Source organism: Littorina saxatilis, linkage group LG3 (genome assembly GCF_037325665.1).
Source record: "Littorina saxatilis isolate snail1 linkage group LG3, US_GU_Lsax_2.0, whole genome shotgun sequence".
In the NCBI taxonomy this organism is placed as follows: domain Eukaryota; kingdom Metazoa; phylum Mollusca; class Gastropoda; order Littorinimorpha; family Littorinidae; genus Littorina; species Littorina saxatilis.
The window spans coordinates 50,560,686-50,583,529 of record NC_090247.1 but is presented as its reverse complement, the minus strand read 5'-3'; the positions used below and the strand labels follow the sequence as shown (position 1 = coordinate 50,583,529).

Sequence of the window (22,844 nt, the reverse complement as noted above, 5' to 3'; positions counted from 1 at the left end):
CATTTTCATGATCCGCCAACTTCAACCATTCACTGAGACTCGGCATGTAACATCTACATAATTATAGTGTTCTGTTTATTCTACATTCTGCATTTGCGTGCCATCTGCTTCAAACTTTCCGGAGTCGAAGTTGTTAAATTGAAGACGCGTCTTCTGGAGCTTCGATTTATTCCAAAGCCTCGTGAAATCTCAGACATCAAAACAAAAGACGCCACAATAGGAACTATAGCGTCATCAGTAAATTCTCAAAACTCGTCCAGTGGAAGTTTTACAAGAAAGAGCAAAATTAATTATGCAAAAGTTTTTCGAAAATGACGTTTGTCTCAGTGACTTTGTCATTATGAGCAGTGGAAGATTAGGTCTCCTCGAGACTGTAGTTTGAGCGGACCTCATTTACATGATATACACACGTGTGAAGAAATTGTTTATTTATCACATGGGTGGTATCTCTTAGTTATGCATAATATAGGATAACATTAAGAACTGGCGGCCAATATCCCTGCTTAACATATCCTATAAAATTTGTTCGTCCTGTATTGCGAATAGATTGAAAATAATGTTACCTAAGATTATTAGTGAACACCAAACAGGTTTTATGAAAGGAAGATTTATCGGGGATAATATGTTTGCTGTATGATGTGTTGACGTTTACTGAAAGAGAAAATATACCAGGTTTGCTGCTTGCAATTGATTTTGAAAAGGCGTTCGACAGTGTGTCCTGGCCCTTTTTACAAAAGGCATTGGATTTTTTCAATTTTGGAAACGATGTAAAACAGTGGATACGAGTTATTTTTTTTATCAAGATATACAGACATGTGCTACAGTAAATGGCCAATATTCTGGTTGGTTTAATATAAGAAGAGGCGTCCGACAAGGGGATAGCCTCTCACCATATTTGTATTTAATATGTTCCGAGATACTATCATTAATGTTACGTAATAATTATGTGATAAAAGGATTGAAATTGAATAACGCGGAAGTGTTATTGTGTCAATTTGCGGACGATACAACTCTTTATTTGGATGGCAGTAAGGAATCGTTTGTTGAATGTGTTAAAACTTTACAGAAATTTTCTAAATTTTCCGGATTAAAGATAAACAATGAAAAAACTCAAATTGTCTGGATTGGAAGAAAGCGAAATTCACAAGAAAGATACTAGTATGAGGGATATGAACTTCTGTTGGGACCCTGGGATTTTTAAAGTATTGGGAGTCAAATTTTCAACAAACACCGGCAACATTCTGGAAATTAATTATGAAGGAAAATTAAAAGAGATTAAAAGATTGGAGCAGAAGAGAGTTAACACCATTCAGTAGAATTATAATTTTGAAAACTTTGGTCCTTTCAAAATTGGTTTATTTATTAACTGTATTACGTCGCGATATAACCTTGAATGGTTGAAAACGACGTTAAACACCCAAATAAAGAAAAGAAAGAAATTAACTGTATTGCCAGACCCACCCGAAGACTTTTTACGAGAAGTGAATGCAGCCTTTTATTCCTTCCTGTGGAATGGTAAACCTGCAAAGATTCGGCGTAATGTCGTTTGCAGACCCTATTGCAATGGTGGTCTGAATATGATTGACATTTACACTTTTGTGGCATCAGTAAAGATAAATTGGATTCGCAGATTAAAGATGTTTGAATTTGATGTAAAAAAGCTTATTTTTGATATGATACCTGGAATGAAAGACATATTTAAAGTGGGTGCCGAGTATGTAAATGTGTTAATGAAACGATGTGGTAACAGTTTTTGGAAGGATGTTTTGAAACATTATAAGAAATGCTGTTCCTTAAGCGAGGTAATTAATGTGAATGATTTTGTTTCCGAATGTATACATTACAATTTGAACATTATACGAGACCACGGTACAATAGTAAATAAGGAATGGATTGAAAATGATGTAGTGTTTGTCCATCAGTTGCTACATTTAAATGGACATTTCTGTACCTTTGAAGAATTTAGGTTAAATTTTCCCTTTTGTTCAAATTTTTTTTATTCTATGAGGGAGTGATTAAGTCCTTACGAAAATATCAGAGAAAAGTAAAAATTGATTCGTTGAATGGTTTTCAGATTAGGGATTATAACCCCTGGCAGATTATTTGTAGAGGCAAACAGGCAATTAAAGAAGTCTTTTTGAAATCAAAATTTGATGATAACCCTGCAGGCATGAACAGATGGAATATGTATTTTTACAACCTGAACTGGAAACAGATTTTTGATAAGTGTTTTAAAACAACTAAGGACACACAGTTAAGATGGTTCCAGACCAGATTGCTTCACCGCATTCTTGGTGTTGCTAGCCGGTTATTTGTTCAAAAGATTCTTGACAGTCCCCTTTGTGCCTTTTGTAAAATTGAAAATGAAACAATTTCCCATATATTTTGGTACTGCCCGCTTAGTCGGAAATTTTGGACTGATTTGGAAGATTTGTTAAACAGAAGTGGTATTTACCGCGCAAATGTTCTTTTTACAGAAGAATTTATTTTGTTTGGGTGTATGAACAATGTTAAGGTAGATGTGGTTTTGGATTTTATCATTTTGTTTGCAAAGTTTTATATTTATAAGAGTAAGTTACAAGAGACAAGGCCACTGTTAGAAATATTTTTAAGAAATTTGAAATACAGATTTGAAATAGAAAAATATTCCAGTTTCAATTCTGGTAACATTACCAAATTTGTAGAATTATGGTCCCCATATGAAGAGTTGGTTAGGTAGTACGCTAGGTTGTGCAGAGATGTGATGATTTGCGTATATATATGTGTTTTTGCTTTGATTTTTTTTGTTTTTTGTTTTTGTTTGTTTGACGGTATTATTAACTGACTGTATTATTATTAAGCAGGTAATACGTCCATAATGTCAAGTATTGTAATCTGCATGTTATGTTAAGCTCCGGCCTTACTTGTAGGCGAACGGTATGTTATATGTCCGTCTGTCTGTTATGTCCTAATGTTGTATATATATATATATATATATATATATATCTTGTATACTTGCCATTTACATATTTATTATAAATGTTGATGGATGAATGATGATACATTGTAGACGGATGCATGTTATTGATTAAAAGCCCCACAATGATGATTGTGCTTGGCAAAAAAACAAAAACAAAAAACAAAAAAAACCATTGTGTCTGTGATTATCCTTTTCTTCATTTTTACACAGAACAATGGAGCAGCGTGGCTGGAGTCGACATGGAAAACTTGTATTGGTCTTTGTCCTTATTGCTTTGAACGCTGAAGATGTCATATGTGGGTATGTCAATATTTCTTTATCTTTTTTCACGTTTTTTTATTGTGCTTTTTCTTTCCTTGAGCTTGAATTCTCAACGAGACAGGAGCTTAAATGAGTGGACTTATTATTCGGAAGGCAGTTTTCCTGTTTCGTTTCTGCTTTGACGTGGTTAAAAAATTCCTTTATGCATGACTAGTGTTTTGATTTCAATCGCAAAGCTTCTCAGTTATTGCTATTGATTTGTGCTGGGCATGGTCCTTTACCATGCGTTTATAATACGTCGATTAATGCAGTTCTTTGTTCTCTATCTCAAAGAATAGACAATAAAATGAGGATGAAAGTCGCTTGTTAATTACTATGCTGGTTATTCTCCCAGGCGCCAGGAGATTGGTTCCGCGCAACTCTCACTTACCCTATTACACATGTCGTATGCATTTAGAGCGCTCACTTCATTTCCTTTGTTCATCAGACCAAAGACTAGACGTTTTCCAGAAAATGAAGTGCACGTTGGATATTATGCTTTTTATTTTTTCGAAAACATGGTCATTGTTCACTGTTACGCTGACGACGTGTTTGCAGCTTGTCTCTCCTTCAAGAAGGATAACTCTTCTACAACAAACAAAACTTAAAACTTTCAAGCCATCGTCTAACGTGTTCCCCCATGCGTATGCAGTAAGGAAGGGAGTGAGGGTTCAAGTTCGAAGTCTCACAACGAACACAAACATAGGTTGAAAATAGGGGAAGGGCTCCTAATATGGACCATTTGTGATTTTTCTGTATTTCATATTTGCTGAATGTCTATCAAAGCTATTTTACTCTAATTAGGCCTAACGGTTAACCTAAGAGAGAAGGTCTACCAAACACAAAATAAAACTTCTTCGCAAGAAAACACGCTAGTTATCAGCATGAAACAAAAAACGGTCCATATTAGGAGCCCTTCCCCTAGTAGCAAATAATGTTCTGCTGTAAAACTACAATCATACGCGTATATTAAAGTCTTTATATGACAAAATAATGTTGTGTCAAGTTTCATTCTATGGTTTCAATCCTTTCGCATGTCAAACAGTGCACAGTTACTCTTCACACAATCTTTCAATTCTGCTACGGGTCAGATTCTCCAAATTCACATTTTCCTTTCTATTTCTTCTTCTTCTTGGACAAATATCTTATTTTATCATAATCAAAGTCTTAGTCGTGTAACCATGGAGATAAAGGTTGCAGGCTCAAGGTTTGCAGTCGTTCTGTGGCAGGACACCTTTAGAAATATTGTGATTGATATGATTTTAATATGCATATTTTGTATACCATGATTGTAATATAAGCTAACTTCTAATGGAGTTTTAAGAACTATTGGTCTCTTTTGTCTTCCTTGGTTTTGTACTTGTTTTTCTTCTTGTTAGTGTAAGTGTTAGTGTGATATGTGTGTGTGTGTGTGTGTGTGTGTGTGTGTGTGTGTGTGTGTGTGTGTGTGTGCACGGTGTGTGTTTGTGTGTGTGTGTGGTGTGTGTGTCACGGTGTGTGTGTGTCACGGTGTGTGTGTGTGTGTGTGTGCGTGTGTGTGTGTGTGTGTGTGAGTTGAGGTTTGTGTGTGTGTGTGTGTGTTCCTAACCCAGCGCCATCACGTTCTTAAAAGCAACTGATCTGATGTTTTTTGAAACTGATTTTTTTCTGTTGGAAATTTAGATATGGAAAATGGTACTTGGACAGCTTGTACAATGATCGTCTGCCATCAGGTGTTAACATGACGTCATCGATTTTTGTTCGTTCAAAACTACACTGTGCCACAGCGTGCCAAGCACAAGAGTGGTGCAACTCATTCTTTTACAACGACGTCATCAAAACATGTGTACCGCAATGGCTAGTACACGTATCTCCGAATGACGCAGTAATGACGCCTGGCTGGATATATTTCCGCGTGACGTCAGGTAAGCAGACTGAGGGTCGTTAAGCCTGGAAACTGTGTAATGTATGGCCAGCCAGTTAATTTTTAAATAAGATTTCTACGTCAGTCTCCAAACTCAGCCTTTCCAGGCAGTTTTTCGAATACAGTTCTATAACATTGCAAAAGACTGTTTCAAAAAATGTAGGGGAAGGGCTCCTAATATGGACCGGCTCCTAATATGGACCACCTCCTGTTCTGACAAACTAACGGCGCTAGAGCGCTCAAACAAGTTTTATTCGCTGTATTCACCCTCTCTGGATAATTTGCACATGTCAAAACACAAACCTCAAAACCGCTTTTTCTCTTTTTTCACTTTTGGCAGCGTTCACTCTAAATTTGCCGCCTAAAACGGACTCGTTTCTGTCCACAGCCAAAGCTTTTATCACACAAACATTGCTATATATGACAGCTAAGTCCGTATTTGTTACATTTTTAGCAGTGTTGACCCCGAGTTTCTACTGCAAACAAAAAAATAATAGCAAAATTTCAAAGTATGTGTGAGTCCCCTAATATGGACCACCTTCAACAAATCGAAGAAAATAAAAACTAAAGGCTATTTTCATTAATTAATTAAGAAGCTTGCTGGAAATAACCTATAACTAGCCCTCGAGATATCAAAAAAATATAACAAATAGTCTTTTTTTGTGGAAGTTGATAATTTCACTTATTTTCACTCTGTTTTTGATAAGCTTCTTCAGTTTCCTGGTGTGCTTCAAATAATGCTCTCATCAACCCAAAACAGCTAAATCTAAAGCATATTTGAATTAGTCTGACTTGCACACTAAGTTGTATCATGTTATTTTGAAGTATAGGGGACTTTTTACAGTGATTCGTGAAGGCCGTTTCACTTGTCCATATTGGGCGCCCAGGCTCCTGATATGGACCATTTGTGATTTTTTCTTTATTTAATTTGTGCTGAAGGTCTATCAAAGCTATTTCACTCTAATTAGGCCTAACGGTTAAACTAAGGGAGAAGGACTACCAACCACAAAATGAAACTTCTTCGCAAGAAAACAAGCTAGTTATCCGGAATAAACAAAAAGTGGTCCATATTAGGGGCCCTTCCCCTATCAACGCCCTTCAAATGACATTGCTGTCAGGGTTGACTCTAAGTTTATTAGGTTGTGTCAATGTTATTACAGTTTGTTCAAGCCTCGTGTCAAGCTTGCTATATCTATTAATTATGCACAATAAACAATACATAGTACAACGAAGGTATACTGAAGGCAAGGTTAATTCCACATTTTTAATTCTTGGAAAATTTTGCTCTCTTCTTTCAGCATCCTGTCCGAAATTTGGCAGTGCATCTTCCAATGAAAGTTACGTCATCGATCGCGTCAGCGTGACGTGCTACCGAGTGGTGACGTCACCAAAGTTAACATGGTTAGCGTCGCGTGATGCGTGTACTAACAACAACGAGAGGTTGACAGTGCTGGAACCTGTTGAAAAGGCCAGATTCATCCAATTCTTCTTGAACACAAATACAGGTGAGGGTCGGTGGCTGCAGGATTGTTAGTCACCCGTGATGAGAGAAAGAAACACAACATGGAGTTGGGATAGAGAAGTAGGCAGGCAGATTCCCCAATATCTTAGGGATATACAAAATGTTATACGCACAGGCACGTACACACCCACACACATACACACACACACACTACACACCCACACACATACACACACACACATGCACACGCACATACACACACACACACACACGCACGCACGCACGCATTAACGTAGACACTAGCACAGACAAAGACATAGAACAACGTACACATCACGCACACAAGCGCATATGCCCGCATTGATACGTACGAAAATTCTGTCACAAACAGACATGCAGACGGACCGACCAACAGAAATAGGACATAGACCCATGCACGCAGTCACGCAAACCCACTCACATACACCATTAGATTTGAGTAAGATTTCACGGACATCATTTTTTTTCAGTATTCACCAGTTTTATTTGATATCAGATGTTTTTAGCGTTCTCCCATTTTACTAGATCTGAAATGTTTTCAGAGATCTCCTTTTTGAATAAGTACACATTGTTTTCATCGTTCTCCCATTTTAAATAGATCTCAAGTGTTTTCAGCGTCCTCCCAATTATACTTTATCTCAATTGTTTTTAGCGTTTTCGTATTTTTCTCGACCTCAATTGTTTTGAACATTCTCCTATTCCGCTAAATCTCAATAGAATTTAGCGTTCTCCCATTCTGCTAGATATCAATTTTTTCAGAGTTTTTCCATTTTACTAGATCTCAATTGTTTTTAACTTTCTCCCATTCTGCAGAATCTCAATAGTTTTTCGCGTTCGCCAATTCTGCTAAATCTCAATAATTTTGAGCGTTCTCCCATCTGCTGGATCGCAATTGTTTTCAGCGTTCTTCGGTTTTACCGGTTCCTTCGCCGTGGGCGCCAGTCGTCCTCAGGCCGTGTGGAACACATCGTGGCCAGCGTCGGGTCCAGACTTTATCTGGGTCAACGGTCAAGCGGTCAACTACGATGCCACAGCCACCTTCTGGTATGTGAACAGACCCAACAATGCTCAAAACAAGGACAACGTGGTGGGACTGAAAACGAACAAAAACTTCACGTGGGAAGACCTGGGCGAATCCGAGGAGAGGGTCTACATCTGCGAGCGCGCATATTACCCTGGGAATTAGACAGATACATCTCGCTGAAATAGTAGCTGCAGGCCAGCCAGAGCTACTTCCTGGATGTGAACAGACCAACCAGAATCTTTTGTAATGTATGTTTGATGATGTATGCTTTTAATTAAGCGTTGTTGACTATGAATGTAGATGTAAATGCTTGTATAACTGTGTGTGATGTCTGCTTCTCGTTCTAGGGCTGATCAGTGTTTAACTGAGACAAGTGCAAAGAAGTAATAAGAAATTTAATAATTCTGTACTTTCAAAAACATGCACATGATCATTCTTGCAGACATCAATCCCTTTCTCTTAGAATCTTCAAATGAAAGTTTTATAGATTATGATTTCGCTGGTGTGATTTCACACACACGTAACAACATTGTCTTTCTTCTTCTTGTTGCGTAGACGTTTGATATCGAAGCGCGGAACGTACTTCTTCTTCTCGTTGCAAATGTTTTTCGGTTTACACAAATGAAGACATGAAGTTAATGTTCACAAAATATAAAGTAGTCTACTCATCATGATAAACTCGATCTGGGTGACACTTGGGTACGTTGGTGGTTCCTTCCGTGGTTACCGCTGACGTTGCCCTTCCCACAGTGTTCACACGACATCATTTACACAAGCATTGTACACCCCTGTACACTTGCACCTTCTGCAACACACACGTGCAATATCTGTTATTATCAAGTATGATTTCCATCGATATCATTCAATTTGTTTCTCTAAAACAACACAGAAACAAGAGTTCACAGACTGACACAAACACATGGAAAAATGAACAATACCTGTGTTTTCCTGTGAATCAATAATGTTAAAATGTATTAGCGTGTTTTACCTGCGGTTAGTGGACCTTTGGAGATCGCAAAAATGTGGAAATCCGTCCACGGAAGGTGAAACATATGCTGGTGCAATCTACGTGGCTTCGTTGATTGCTGCCATCTTGGAGTCAATGAAACGGTCAGAGCATTGCATCCTAGCAACCTCAACTGAATATATGTACAGTTCATATTCACGAATTAATACCAATGCACGCTGTTTTCTTTTGCTCTCTTCGTTTAAATTTCTTTCCATGAAGATAAACAAATTCTTGTCTTGTACGCTGGTTTGGACTAATGGCGCGAGCGTTGACGTCATATGTATACAGTGTCGTCATGACGTAGTCTCGGTCATTTAACCTCGTTTTGTGTACGCAACTAGTGAAGTCTCGATTAATATGAGAGAGGGAGTCGATACACGAATTCCATTCGTCACATAACCCCATGGATCAAGATAATTATCCTATCCCAAGTAGATAATTATTCATCGTACGACGCTCTGCTCATATAATCTGCACCGTGGTTGTCCTTCCCGGGGATAACACGTACGGTGAACTCGTATGGCTGCAGTTGGAGGGCCCATCTCATCAGACGAGGGTTGTTCGGTTGTCGTTGGAGATGTTTGAGTGGGCGATGGTCTGTCTCAATGGTGAAGTGTTTCCCGTACAGATACCGTTCGAACTTTCCCACTCCCCAAACTGTAGCTAGGCATTCTTTTTTTACGGTGGCGTACCTACTTTCTGCTCCGTTGAACTTCTTGCTTTGGTACGCAACAGGTCGTAGAGTCTCTTCGTGCTCTTGCATGAGAACAGCACCCATTCCTTTGTCGGAGGCGTCCGTCCTTAGCACGAAAGGTTTGCTGTGGTCTGGCATACACAGCACAGGTTTCTGTGAGATTTTCTCCTTGAGTGTCTCAAAACTCCTTTTCGCTTCGTCGTTCCAGACAAGCTTGTCTGGGTTGAACTTCTTTGTCAGGTCGGTTAACGGAACAGCTATGTTCGCGTATGATTCGATGTAGGACCTGTAGAAGTTGCAGAGTCCTAGGAACGACCGTAGTTCCTTCTTCGTGGTGGGTGGGAGAGCGTCCTGAATCTTCTTGATCTTGTCGCTTTCTGGCCACCTTTTTCCACCTCCCACTTCGTGTCCGAGGTACGGCAACTCTGTGTAGCCTATGTAGCACTTGGAGGGTTTTGCTGCCAAATTGGCTTCTTGTAGCCTCTGTAGTACTGCCTTCAGAGCTGACATGTGCTCTTCCCAGGTTTCAGTTGCTATAAGCACGTCGTCCATGAAGTGGTGGACGTCTTTTCTTCTGATTGGATTGAGTAGCTTCCTCATCATGCGGTTAAACACCCCCGTCGCTGTTTTCAATCCAAATGGCATGTTGGCCCAACGAAATTGGCCCGCTGAAGTTGTGAATGCCGTCTTGTCTCTATCCTCCTCCTCTATTGGGATCGCCCAATATCCTTTCGTCAAGTCTAGCTTTGAAAAGTATTTTGCTTTTCCCAAACTTTGAAACAGATGGTCGACATCGGTGATGGGTTCAGCGTCGAACACTACCACGTTGTTCAGAGCTCTCAGATCAGAACAGAAACGGTACTTTCCGTCCTTCTTCTTTATCAGGACGATGGGAGAGTTGTATGGAGAGTTTGCAGGTTCGATGACATGCAACTTCAGCATTTCTTCAATTTCCTTTTCGACAGTTTCTACCATGGCGTGAGGTATGGGTCTGGGTTTCACAAAGACTGGTTTCTTCTCTGTCACTTCAATGGAACATTTTTCCAGGTTCGTCGTCTTTGGAACATCTGTTAGGAACTCTTCAAATTCTTCACAGATCATCTTCGCCTCCTTGACCTTTGCCTCGTCCAATTTCTCGTCGAAATGGATGTTCTTCACATTTTCGGTTCTTTGAGTTTCTAGGAGGGGTAACATCTTCTGAGTGTCATACTTGAAAATGTCATCGTCCATCGTGTTGTCCTCTTCCATGACAACAGCCACGACCTCTTCTCCTCCGTCTTCTTCATCACTTTCTTCTTCGTTTGAAGCAGGAACACTCGCTTGGGCAGATGAACTGGGATTGGGAGTGGCGGAACTCAATTCCCGTTCTTGGTACTCCTTGATGAGGTTGATGTGGTAGATCCGTGTTCTTCTGCCAACTTGGATCTTGTAGTCGAATTCGTTCAACTTTTCCACAACCTTGTAGGGACCTGACCATGTAAGTTCCAGCTTGTTGTTCTTCACAGGGCGTAGAAGTAGAACCCGTTTTCCGACTTCTAGCGTCCTTGGTTTCGTTTTCTTGTTGAAGAAATGGGCTTGCTTGCTGGCCGCTTTCTTCAGGTTCTCACGTGCCACGTTGCACGTTTCTTCTATTCTGTTCCTGAGGTTGACTACATATTCCGCTGTAGTCTTCTGCTCCCCTGAGATTTCTTCTTCGGTCCATGTTTGGCGCAGCACTTGCATGGGTCCTTTGACAGATCTCCCATACAGCAGCTCAAACGGCGAAAATCCCATGCTTTCTTGTGGGGCTTCTCTGTATGCGAACAGGAGGGCGGGGATAAACGTGTCCCATTCCCTCGGTTGATCGATCGCTAACTTTTTCAGCATGCTCTTCAGTGTGGAGTTGAACCTTTCGACCAAACCATTCGCTTGAGGGTGAAACGGTGCAGTCATATGGTGTTTGATGCTGAGAAAGTCGTTCACTTCTTTCATCAGGTGGCTGGTGAACTGTGTGCCTTGGTCCGTTATCACTTCATCTGGGATTCCCAATCTAGTCCACATCTCCCAGAGAGCTTCAGCTACGGTGTCTGCTTGGATGTTTTTCAGGGCTACGGCTTCGGGGTATCGGGTAGCGTAGTCAACAGATACCAAGATGTATTGTTTCTTGCTCTCCGACATAGGTTTGACCGGGCCGATGATATCCACCGCAACTCTCTTGAAAACTGAACTGATGGGTGGCATCCTTCCCAGAGGGACTTTCTTCGTCTGACTTTTCGGTGCAGTTCTTTGGCATGTGTCACAGGACAAGCAATACCTACGAATGTCTCCTGCACACCCTGGCCACCAGAATTCTGCTCTAATTCTGTCAGATGTTTTTCTTTGACCTAAGTGTCCTGCCATGGGGTGATCGTGACCAAATGAAAGAACTTTGTTTCTGAGTTTCTTCGGAACGATTACTAGTGAACGGTCGTTTCCGTGGCGATCTTTCGTTGTTCTATACAGGATTTCTTTCTTGTATGAATACCGTATCCCATTGATCCCTTCTGGAGAGTTGGCAAATTGCCTGATGGTCTTCAACGAAGGGTCACTTGCCTGTTCTCTCTTCAGATCAGCTGGCGAATACAGTCTTTCTTCTTCCTTGACTCCCTGTTTGTGGCTGCAGCTTGGTTTCTGGGCGTCCTCTGTCGCTTGTGCTCTCGTGGTAACAGCAGCTGCTGTCCCAGGGTACCATGCTGGGTCTCGAACAGGATATGTGGGAGTCAATTTCTTCTCTTTACCTAGTCCATACCATTTACCTATGAGGACAGGGTAAATTGGGTCGTCCATCACCGTTACTTCTGTCTCGGAGTCAAAGTAGGGTGAATCGATGTGCACCACGGCGGTGTGGTACATCTTCTTGGAGTCTTTCTCTGCCAGAGTAGTCTCCTTCATTTTCGCTGAATATGCCTCCTTTGGCACAAACTTCTTGCTGACAATGATACCAGTACATCCAGTGTCTCTCAAAGCGTTGACAATTGTTCCATTCAGCTTCACTGGTACCACTTCGGCACATTTCTTTTCCTTGCAATTTCCGCAAAGTTTTTCTAAGAGGATCGGTGTCTCAAGTGTATCTTTCTTCGATGAAACTGCACCTGCTGTGTCTCTCTTGTTTGGACAGAAACGAGAGACATGCCCTTGCAATTTACAAATGAAACAACATCCAGATGCTCGCAGTTTCTCTCTCTCGGCGTCACTCAACTTTGCCTTTAGAGTTTGATTTGCGGGTTTTGTTGATGGAGCAGCTATTCTTGTTTCTTCTTGGGGAGAACGACGTTTTTCAGGCTTGACGTACGTTGATGAAGTTTTGACGTTCGATCTAGATTGTTGATATGTGTTGGCTATCATCCCAATCTCTTTGGCGCTCTTAGGGTCTCTATCCCTAATGTGAACGGTGAGGTCAGGAGGAAGGGTGTCCAACACCTGCTCACGGACCAACAAATCTTTGAGATCTTTTACATCTTGGTCGCATTCTGCTAATTCCACCCATTTGTCTAGATACCGTTCTAGCTTCGTGATGTGCTCTTTATACGTGTCAGTGGCGCTTTTCTTGGTTTGGCGAAACTTCTTTCTATAATCTTCGCTAGTGAGTTGGAAGCCCTCATACAAAGCGTGTTTGAGAGTGTCGTAGTCATTAGCGTCTTCCTCGTTCAGCTTTGAGAAGATGACTCTCGCCTTACCCTTCAGAAAGTACACTACACGTGAAGCTTTTGCTGCATCACTCAGGTTACAGTCTCGAGCATAATGCTCGAACTGATGGAACCAGCTCTCGATGTCATCACGGTCGTCTAGAAAAGGAATCTTGGGTTTGAAACCATCATCTTCGCGAATACGTCCTGGCGAGTTGTTGTTCCTGTTGCCCTCTTGGTTGGCGTTCTGGATTTTCAACTGTTCCAGTTGGAATTGTCGTTCAGCGTCACGTTCTAGCCGTTCAGCATCACGTTCTTCGCGATCAAGAGTTTGTTGCTTCTGATTAAGAACAAATGCATGCAACTCGGCTCCTTCTAACCCCAACAACTGTCCTTCGGCCAATAGCTGTCTAGTCAACTCTAGCGGATCTACACTTGTGGACTGAGACATATTTACAGGTGACACGTCCGTGCACGCCTGTGGATCAACCTCTTCGTCGTTACGGTTGCTGTCAACTTGAAGAGAGAGATGAACACTCTCTTCTTCGTCAGCAGGAATTGGTAACGAGTCTATCACCTCTTCCCGATCGTTACCGACAGTAAGGGTTTTTCTTCCCTTCTTATCTGTGGTCACTATGGGGAGAGATTTGTCGGCCGGCTGTTTCCGTGCCAACTGGGCTGCGATGGTGGACTTTCTAAAATTATGAGCTGGGGAACTGTCGTCACTCATAAGTCACCTCGCGTATTATTCCAAAACGTACAAAATGTATGTTGCTCAAACACCGTCGAGCTACTAAATTTCGGATCAAATTACAAAAAGAAACAGTCGGGCGGCGCCTTCGTGCACAAAATGCAAGTCCTAGTTTAGCTCTACTTCTACTGTACTTTGAAATAATTCTTCAACGTATGTTACGTTACGTTTCCACACAACCACCCAAAGAGTTATGTTTCCACGTTCTATCGTGAGTCAGTTTACTTCTATCTACTAACGAGAACTTACACTGTAAACTTTATTTGACTCTTTCTGGCGAAAAGATCAATCTTTCACTCGATCGAACGTTGAATATACAAGATGTATCAACTCAACTGTCAATTCGCATCATTTACTGTGTAGATTAATTTACAGCCACTTCTACAGCAAGTAAATACGACTGATATCCACAAGTCGATTATATAGGGCTTCACAGGGAAATACAGGTATTAAATCCTTACCTCTTAGGTACCTGACTCCCACCAACCTCCCGCGTAATTTAGAACAAACTAAGGGGAATGATGGTTCCGATAGTACGTGCAAGAATACTATCACACTGATGAATTGGAACACCACAAATAAAATTGGGAGCTAACAAATCAAAAGTGGTCTCGCTAAATATTGATTTTTTAACGTGTCGTTTCAGCTGACAACACTTCCAGTTTTTATTTTACCGTGTGATAGGGCACACGTTGAGTTATAGATCTGTGATAAGTAATATAACTAAAGGTAAATAAATAAAATTATATGATGAGACGATGGCGATGAAGTACGAACATATATACAATACAAATCGACATGCAGGAAACCTACAGCAATTTTGAAACGAGAAAAATTTGGAACGGCTGGATTGAAAGTAAAACGTTGATTCAATATCCCGTGACTCGAGCCCCCATTGTGACGTCTGCTTCTCGTTCTAGGGCTGATCAGTGTTTAACAGAGACAAGTGCAAAGAAGTAATAAGAAATTTAATAATTCTGTACTTTCAAAAACATGCACATGATCATTCTTGCAGACATCAATCCCTTTCTCTTAGAATCTTCAAATGAAAGTTTTATAGATTATGATTTCGCTGGTGTGATTTCACACACACGTAACAACATTGTCTTTCTTCTTCTTGTTGCGTAGACGTTTGATATCGAAGCGCGGAACGTACTTCTTCTTCTCGTTGCAAATGTTTTTCGGTTTACACAAATGAAGACATGAAGTTAATGTTCACAAAATATAAAGTAGTCTACTCATCATGATAAACTCGATCTGGGTGACACTTGGGTACGTTGGTGGTTCCTTCCGTGGTTACCGCTGACGTTGCCCTTCCCACAGTGTTCACACGACATCATTTACACAAGCATTGTACACCCCTGTACACTTGCACCTTCTGCAACACACACGTGCAATATCTGTTATTATCAAGTATGATTTCCATCGATATCATTCAATTTGTTTCTCTAAAACAACACAGAAACAAGAGTTCACAGACTGACACAAACACATGGAAAAATGAACAATACCTGTGTTTTCCTGTGAATCAATAATGTTAAAATGTATTAGCGTGTTTTACCTGCGGTTAGTGGACCTTTGGAGATCGCAAAAATGTGGAAATCCGTCCACGGAAGGTGAAACATATGCTGGTGCAATCTACGTGGCTTCGTTGATTGCTGCCATCTTGGAGTCAATGAAACGGTCAGAGCATTGCATCCTAGCAACCTCAACTGAATATATGTACAGTTCATATTCACGAATTAATACCAATGCACGCTGTTTTCTTTTGCTCTCTTCGTTTAAATTTCTTTCCATGAAGATAAACAAATTCTTGTCTTGTACGCTGGTTTGGACTAATGGCGCGAGCGTTGACGTCATATGTATACAGTGTCGTCATGACGTAGTCTCGGTCATTTAACCTCGTTTTGTGTACGCAACTAGTGAAGTCTCGATTAATATGAGAGAGGGAGTCGATACACGAATTCCATTCGTCACACTGTGTTTTAATTTTAAATGTGTCAAGCGCAAAGAGCATACTTGTAAAGTTATGATGTTGCGCTATATAAATGCTCATTTATTATTATTATTATTATTAGGTATAACTGTGGTCGGATTAAAACGAACAAAAACGTTATGTAGGAAGATCTGCGCGTATTTGAAGAAAGGGTTCACAATCTGTGAGCGTCCATATATGTGGGGCACCATATTTTCATTGATTCTGTATTTGACATTCTATTGTGCATACGATGCATTCTATGCGTATGGAATGCAGCCAGTAATATAACATTGAATTCTATGTCATGATTGTTTTGAGAATTCACTTTATGAACGTTTATGAACTCCGCACCTCAATGCTATACCATAGAACAATGACACTTCTTTACCAAATCACTCTGGCACCACCAATGGCACTGGTCCGGATAAAAACAAGGCATACACACACACATTTCTAGCAACAAGCTGTCGCCGCACACACATACGCACGCACGTACACACGCACGCACGCACACATGCACTCACGCACGCACACACGCACGCACGCACACACACACGCACGCACGCACACACACACGCACGCACACACACACGCAAACACACACACACACACACAAACACACACACACACACACACACACACACACACACTCACACACAAACACACACACACAAACTCGCAAATATGGACTAGAGTGGGAATCGAACCAACGACTATCTGGGCGGAGGCGACCACGGTGCAAGGGAAGCTCTATGGCAGTCTGGACGACCTCCAGCGCACGGCAACATTTGCGCGGAGAACCGGCGTTTCCATCTGAGTGATCGACAAGAAGAAGAAGAAGAAGAACCAACGACTTTGGATTTGACAGTGTTTGAATAAATACTGCGCTTTTATCCCCGCGGCCACTCTGCTCGCTTTGAATTTTGTGAAAATGTATTCAATGAGCGAATGTTCAATGAAGAAAACACAAAGAACCATTGATCGGTGCCTGGACACCAGAGTGATTCTCGTCAGTTGTGTTCTTTTTGTGCACGTGCGTGTGTATATGTTGTATGTGCCGTTTGCGTGTGTGTGTGTGTGTGTGTGTGTGTGTGTGTGTGGGTGTGTGTGTGTGTGTGTGTGTGTGTGTGTGTGAAAAGCAATAATACACTCGTACCAAAATTAAAAGCAGCACTGGCGTTCATATGAAACGGAACATTTAAGAAATTAAACAAATTCAATAAGTGTTAGAATAACTGTACCTGTGTTTAAAGCAATGTACCCAGGTTTGCTTGACAGAATCCGCCAACAAATTGTTACTTGTTCTTGAGAAAATGTGTCGAAAAAGCGGAAATTAGAGATGAAAAAAGTGTGAAAAGAACAGGACGCAAAACAAACAATCTGCGAAGCTCTCTCTTTCTCTCTCTCTCTCTCTCTCTATTTCTCCATACAAAAACTTATATAAATCCATGCATCCATCAATAATAAAAAAAAACACACACACGTACACCCACACCCTCACCAAAACAGACACACACACGCACAAACACAAACACACACACACACACATAAACACACGCACACACACCCATACCTCCACAGACAGTCAGACAGCAAGCCAGCCAGCCAGACAGGACACACCGCTCCTCTCTCTCTCTCTCTCACACTCTCTCTCAAAATATCCCTCTCTCTTTGTTGCTCGCTCTCGATGTCGGTTGACACGAATAAAGTAGCCATGTAATGTGCCTATGATTTTTGTCAATAGTGAATGTCGACATACTCCCCACCTGCCTTTTTCAAGGCCAAGTAACCACAGTGTGCCAGTTATTCATCCATGACGCCTTCGCAGGCACAGACACAGGGAAAAGCGTCTGCATTGTTAGCTGCGTACGGCTGAATATAGAACCATTAGTAGTTTAAATTAAAAGAAAACACACCAGAAACCAGGTTAGGTACGAATAAAAAAACTCAAGAAAGGTAGGTTGTTGGAACGTTTGTTATTGACAAAACAATACATTCACAAATATATCGACCCAACGGTCTTTTAAGTGCACAGACAAACAATAACGAAAACTTATCATAAAAATAAAAACACATACAAACTTATCATAAAAATAAAAAAGATCATGTTTTTGGATCAGGTTGGGTACGTTTAAATCAATATTTCGGAATGTAACTGCCTTCTTCAGGATGGTATGGAAAGAATGGAATAAAAAAAAAATTAGTGTTTGTATTCTGAAAGAATACCAATAGTAGTTGTATAGAACAAGAGACGTACAGCCCATTTTGCCTGTGCCTGTAATCTACCACAGGTTATTGCGGTAAACTTACCTGAAGTTCCTCGTGAGAGTTCAATGGTATTGATCATCAACGTTTGGTCAGTCGTAAATCATTAGCATGTCTTGCAAAAGGTCATTCGATCACTTTGTGTACCCACAAGGTCTACTGGTCAGTTTCGGATGAACGTTTTATGGCACTGGACCTTGCAAGTAAGTTTGTTCGGTTATAAACCTGTAGCTTGCTCGGCGCAACGTGACAGAGTTAGTGGTGTTGATCAGTTAGCTTTCTCTGCGTACTTTACGTAGCTTCTTTCTAGTTCCCGTAGCTTGTTTTCTCAGGTAGCTAAATTAGCCGTGTTGAAGATACACTAAGATGACATTGAGTTTCAGGCATACTCCGGATATAACCCCATGGGAGTGACGTCACACACAAAAAGAAGAGTGACAACTCTGTGATTCATTCAGTGTAATCACAGAGCAGCTACGACGACGGGGCTTTAATCTGGATATTGCCCAGAAAATTGTTAGGTGTCTGTGTAGAACATTTATTTTGTGCCACGCCAGAGTGATACTGGAAACTTAAAAGACAGGTTAGTAATAGAGAATGTATGTATACAACTCAATACCTGCATTCCGTGTACAATGCTGATCACAGATACGTGATGCTGTTGAACTTTGTTGATCAGTGTCAGAAATGGAAGTTGCTAGTAAAAATCTTTAACTGCAGGTAAAGAGAGATTCAACATCTGCTATATGAGTAATTATACTGCCCCTGTAAACTGTAAGAACAGATAGGTAATAGATAGTGTATGTACACATCAATAACAGCATTATTTTACGATGCTTGATGTTGTTAAACCTTGTTCGTGGATCAGTGTCAGAAATGGAAGTAAGAAAAAATCTTCTGTTGTATTGTAAGATTGCATATCTGCTATAGGAGAAACAAAACTGCCCATATCAATTCATAGGACATATAGGCAATAGAGAGAGTATGCACACATCATTACCAGAAGTATTGTGACGATGATGAACACAAATCATGCTAGATGTTGCTCAACCTTGTTCGTTGATCAGTGGCAGACATGGAAGTAGCTATTACAAATCTTCTACTGCAGGTACAGTGAGATTCAACATCTGGTATACGAGTAATTGCCCCTGTGAAACTGCCTTTCACCTTCCAGCGAAGGTGTAACGCACAATATAACGTGTTTTGCGAATTCCAAAGTCTTTCGCAAGCTGGCTGGGGTGTGTTCGGTACATTGTGTACCGTAGAGTTGTGCTTTGCAAACAGGCACAGGCGCTTGCCAGAAAGAGTGTAGAATTTTGGGGTCTGCTTTGGTTTGAATGTAGCGTGAGGTCAGTGGAAATGTTGAATACCTTACTGTTTGTGTTGGCATAGGTAAACATAAATGCTTATATGTATTTGTGTGTGTGTGTGTGTGTGTGTGTGTGTGTGTGTGTGTGTGTGTGTGTGTGTTTGTGTGTGTGTATGTGTGTGTGTTTGTGTATGTGTGTGTGTGTATGAGTGTGTGGGTGTGCGTGTGTATGTGTGTGTGTGTGTATGTATGTGTGTGTGTGAGTGTGTGTGTGTGTGTGTGTGTGTATGTGTGTGTGTGGTGTGGTGTGTGTGTGTGTATTTGTGTGTGTGTGTATGAGTGTGGGTGTGTGTGTTTGTGTGTGTAAATGTCCACATCAAACTCCAGCAAATAAATCGAATTCGTATTTGAATTAATTTAACTGATAGTTGTATTGTATTATTTCATAATATAGTGGCCTTTTCACTGTGATTCGTGATACATTGCAGGACAATTTTTCAAACCATTTTAATATTTACAGATGACCGGTGTCATGAACTGAAAACTCGGCCTCAACAATCCTTCTCATTGCGGTCAATGCGCATGCGCTAACATGGGGAGATTAATCAGGTCGTGAACAACCCAAACCTAACCCTAACCCTAACCCTAACCCTAACCCTTACCCTAATCCTAACCCGAACCCTAACCCATGGCTCGATCGGTCAAAGGGTCGCATTTTTTAAGTCCAAGATTGGCGCATGCGCATTGACCGCAATGAGAAGGATTGTTCAGCAGAGGTTTCAGTTCGTGACACCGGTGTAGGATCCGGTCCGGTCCCCCCTCTGAAGTAGTCCCCCGGGGGACCAATTCGTGGCAAAAACTGCTCTATAATGGTCCCCCCTTAGACATCCAGCCTCGTTTTTCTTGTTACAATGTTAGTAATGTTACCAGCAATTTCAGAGAAAAGAAAGGAAAGAATCAGAGACTGCTTTCATTTCTTCTTATCAGTATTTATTTATTATTCATTTTATTTCACGTGATTTTTCTTTTGAACGGCATTATAAATCAGATCTATTTTATTTTCTGCAAAATATAGTCAAACAAAGAGATTGCTGTCTGTGCACTACATAATACCGGACGAAGATATAGATTGAAAATGGCTTGAATGCCTAAGAAAAACGAGGCTGGATGTTTAAGGGGGGACCATTATAGAGCAGTTTTTGCCACGAATTGGTCCCCCGGGGGACTACTTCAGAGGGGGGACCGGACCGGATCCTACACCGGCACCGAATGGGATGAAAAGTGACACTACAGGAAAACCATCGTAACGGTTTTTTTTTTTATTTACACTTGTGAGAACGTGGAATCGAACTGGTTTTACCATTCTAAATATCGGTACAGAAACCAGGCCCCAACAGTCCAAACATCATGCAGGATCAATTTGCTGTAACAACACAGCCAGGGAGCCACGGCGTTCAAGTGTATGTGTCGCCCGAAGAGGTTACAGTAAGGACAATGAGAGCAGACGACTGTGACTTTGCTGGGCGGCTACTAATTGATGGTTTCAAGGAGAAGTTTGTTCACGCCATTGGTGCGGGAAAGTAAGTAAATTGTTTACCAAATGTAAACTCGTCACAGAGCGTAGTTTTGTGTGTGTTGTCCGAGGGTTGCATAAATATCGAATGCCTCTAGTGAACGATTTCCCAGAATAAACTCATTCTATTTTGTAGTAACATCGGCTTTTGGGGAAATCCCAATGGGCGATTATATCACCGCGCATCTAAGGTACTGGTATGATTGTGGTACTTGTATATAGTTTAACTAGAATGAATACCCGCTTCGCCGGGTACCCGGCTTTGCCGGGAAGAAGTAGAGCCGAATGATACCCGGCTTCGCCGGGAAGAAGTAGAGCGAATCCGGCTTCGCCGGGATGAAAGCGTTGTGGACAGTGACCTTCTAAAAATAGTAACGGGAATATGGATTGGCGCCACACGAAGGAAGGGAGATAAACGCAAAACACTGGAGAAGATAAGGAAGAGTTACTGGGAATGGATCTGGGAAGATGAACAGAAAAACCAAAATCGGTTCAACGCTGCGCGCTGAGAGCACGTGTTGAAAATTCTCATCGACCAGGTTGTGTCCGGGTTCTACCTGAATATGCCCACCAAATTTGAAGCAGATACATCGAGAACTTTGGCCGTGCATCGCGAACACACACACACACACACACACACACACACACACACACACACACACACACACACACACACACACACACACACACACAGACTGACAAAAGTCGTATATATATATATATATAGAACTAGATGAATACCCGCTTCGCCGGGTACGACTTCGCCGGGAAGAAGTAGAGCCGAATACCCGGCTTTGCCGGGTGTTCGCCGGCGCACCGTACGAAGGAAGGGAGATAAACGCGCAAAACACTGGAGAAGATAAGGAAGAGTAATACCCGGCTTCGCCGGGACAGCGACCTTCTAAAAATAGTAACGGGAATATGGATTGAGCGTTGTGTTCTAAAAATAGTAACGGGAATATGGATTGACGCCACACGAAGGAAGGGAGATAAACGCAAAACACTGGAGAAGATAAGGAAGAGTTACTGGGAATGGATCTGGGAAGATGAACAGAAAAACCAAAATCGGTTCAGCGCTGCGCGCTGAGAGCACGTGTTGAAAATTCTCATCAACCAGGTTGTGTCCGGGGTCTACCTGAATTTGCCCACCAAATTTGAAGCAGATCCATCGAGAACTTTGGCCGTGCATCGCGAACACGCGCACACACACACACACACACACACACACACACACACACACACACACACACACACACACACACACACACACACACACACACACACACACACACACACACACAGACACACAGACAGACAGACACAAGTCGTATATATATATATAAAATAGATGCTCTTCTGTGAAACATCTTGAAGGTTGTTCAAAAGCACAGTACACAGCAATAATTTGCTTAAAAACGCAGCAATAATTCCAAACCTAACAGGACCACATAATCTAGTGAGATTTAAAAAAAATCCAGGTTTAGTTACCTGTGAGTTACGTCGTCACACTAGACAAATCTCAAAATGTTCCCTTCTTTTTATTTCAATACGTGACGTCACTTCTACGGGGCTATTATGTGTATGGATTATGATGTATTTTCTCTGTCGTGGCTCTGGAGGCTCATATCATGTTCATACGTCTGTTGGCAGTTTGGAGCTGGCCAGGAGGGCATCGGCGGCAGATCACAGAATGTATGGGAACAAGTACGATCGCATTTTCATCGCCGAATTTGAAGGCCGAAGAGCAGGAGTTATGGAGCTGAAATTTTACGGCAACAGGTATGAGTTCTTTACGCGAACAAGACAAGAAAACAAGAAAACCAGCAAGCAGGCAAAGCCCCCCCCCCCCCCCCAAACAAAAAACAAACAAGTCGCGTAAGGCGAAATTACTACATTTAGTCAAGCTGTGGAACTCACAGAATGAAACTGAACGT

At 41.4% G+C, this 22,844-nt stretch overlaps 3 protein-coding genes and 2 long non-coding RNA genes across 6 annotated transcripts in view; 2 read left to right on the top strand and 3 right to left on the bottom strand.

Moving 5' to 3' along the window:
- The first annotated feature begins 3,166 nt into the window (after positions 1-3,166).
- LOC138962581 (uncharacterized) lies at positions 3,167-8,005 on the top strand. The gene is made up of 4 exons (XM_070334448.1): positions 3,167-3,259; positions 4,922-5,163; positions 6,461-6,667; positions 7,566-8,005. The coding sequence occupies exons 1-4, from the start codon at positions 3,174-3,176 to the stop codon at positions 7,847-7,849; spliced, it is 819 nt and encodes a 272-aa protein (XP_070190549.1). The 5' UTR covers positions 3,167-3,173; the 3' UTR covers positions 7,850-8,005.
- A 62-nt stretch (positions 8,006-8,067) lies between these two features.
- Positions 8,068-9,556, bottom strand: LOC138962578 (uncharacterized). The gene is made up of 2 exons (XR_011454556.1): positions 8,676-9,556; positions 8,068-8,492 (listed from the first exon to the last, which is right to left on the bottom strand). It is a non-coding gene; the product is annotated as an uncharacterized lncRNA (long non-coding RNA).
- Positions 9,557-9,568: 12 nt separating this feature from the next.
- LOC138961229 (uncharacterized) lies at positions 9,569-13,764 on the bottom strand. Its single transcript, XM_070332829.1, has 2 exons — positions 9,776-13,764; positions 9,569-9,647 (listed from the first exon to the last, which is right to left on the bottom strand). Exons 1-2 carry the CDS (start codon positions 13,762-13,764, stop codon positions 9,569-9,571), a joined length of 4,068 nt encoding a protein of 1,355 aa, XP_070188930.1.
- Positions 13,765-14,738: 974 nt separating this feature from the next.
- Positions 14,739-15,767, bottom strand: LOC138962580 (uncharacterized). Its single transcript, XR_011454557.1, has 2 exons — positions 15,347-15,767; positions 14,739-15,163 (listed from the first exon to the last, which is right to left on the bottom strand). It is a non-coding gene; the product is annotated as an uncharacterized lncRNA (long non-coding RNA).
- Positions 15,768-18,043: 2,276 nt separating this feature from the next.
- Positions 18,044-22,844, top strand: part of LOC138962577 (uncharacterized) — a 13,636-nt gene continuing 8,835 nt past the window's right edge. The window contains exons 1-3 of one of the 2 annotated variants that reach the window (XM_070334446.1): positions 18,044-18,231; positions 20,718-20,917; positions 22,561-22,689. In XM_070334446.1, the coding sequence (XP_070190547.1) occupies positions 18,202-18,231; positions 20,718-20,917; positions 22,561-22,689 (359 nt within the window). In that variant the 5' untranslated portion in view covers positions 18,044-18,201. Of the gene's footprint in view, positions 18,232-18,271; positions 18,612-20,717; positions 20,918-22,560; positions 22,690-22,844 lie in introns of those variants that run through there. The other variant, XM_070334447.1, reaches the window with a different exon arrangement.

Bases quoted from the DNA above. Each gene is read 5' to 3' on its own strand.
- LOC138962581 (XM_070334448.1), top strand. From the start codon at position 3,174: ATGGAGCAGCGTGGCTGGAGTCGACATGGAAAACTTGTATTGGTCTTT. The intron at 5,164-6,460 runs GTAAGCAGACTG...CTCTTCTTTCAG, and splicing joins ATATTTCCGCGTGACGTCAG to CATCCTGTCCGAAATTTGGC. The intron at 6,668-7,565 runs GTGAGGGTCGGT...AATTGTTTTCAG, and splicing joins CTTCTTGAACACAAATACAG to CGTTCTTCGGTTTTACCGGT.
- LOC138961229 (XM_070332829.1), bottom strand. From the start codon at position 13,764: ATGAGTGACGACAGTTCCCCAGCTCATAATTTTAGAAAGTCCACCATC. The intron at 9,648-9,775 runs GTGGCCAGAAAG...ACGCGAACATAG, and splicing joins GAAGTGGGAGGTGGAAAAAG to CTGTTCCGTTAACCGACCTG.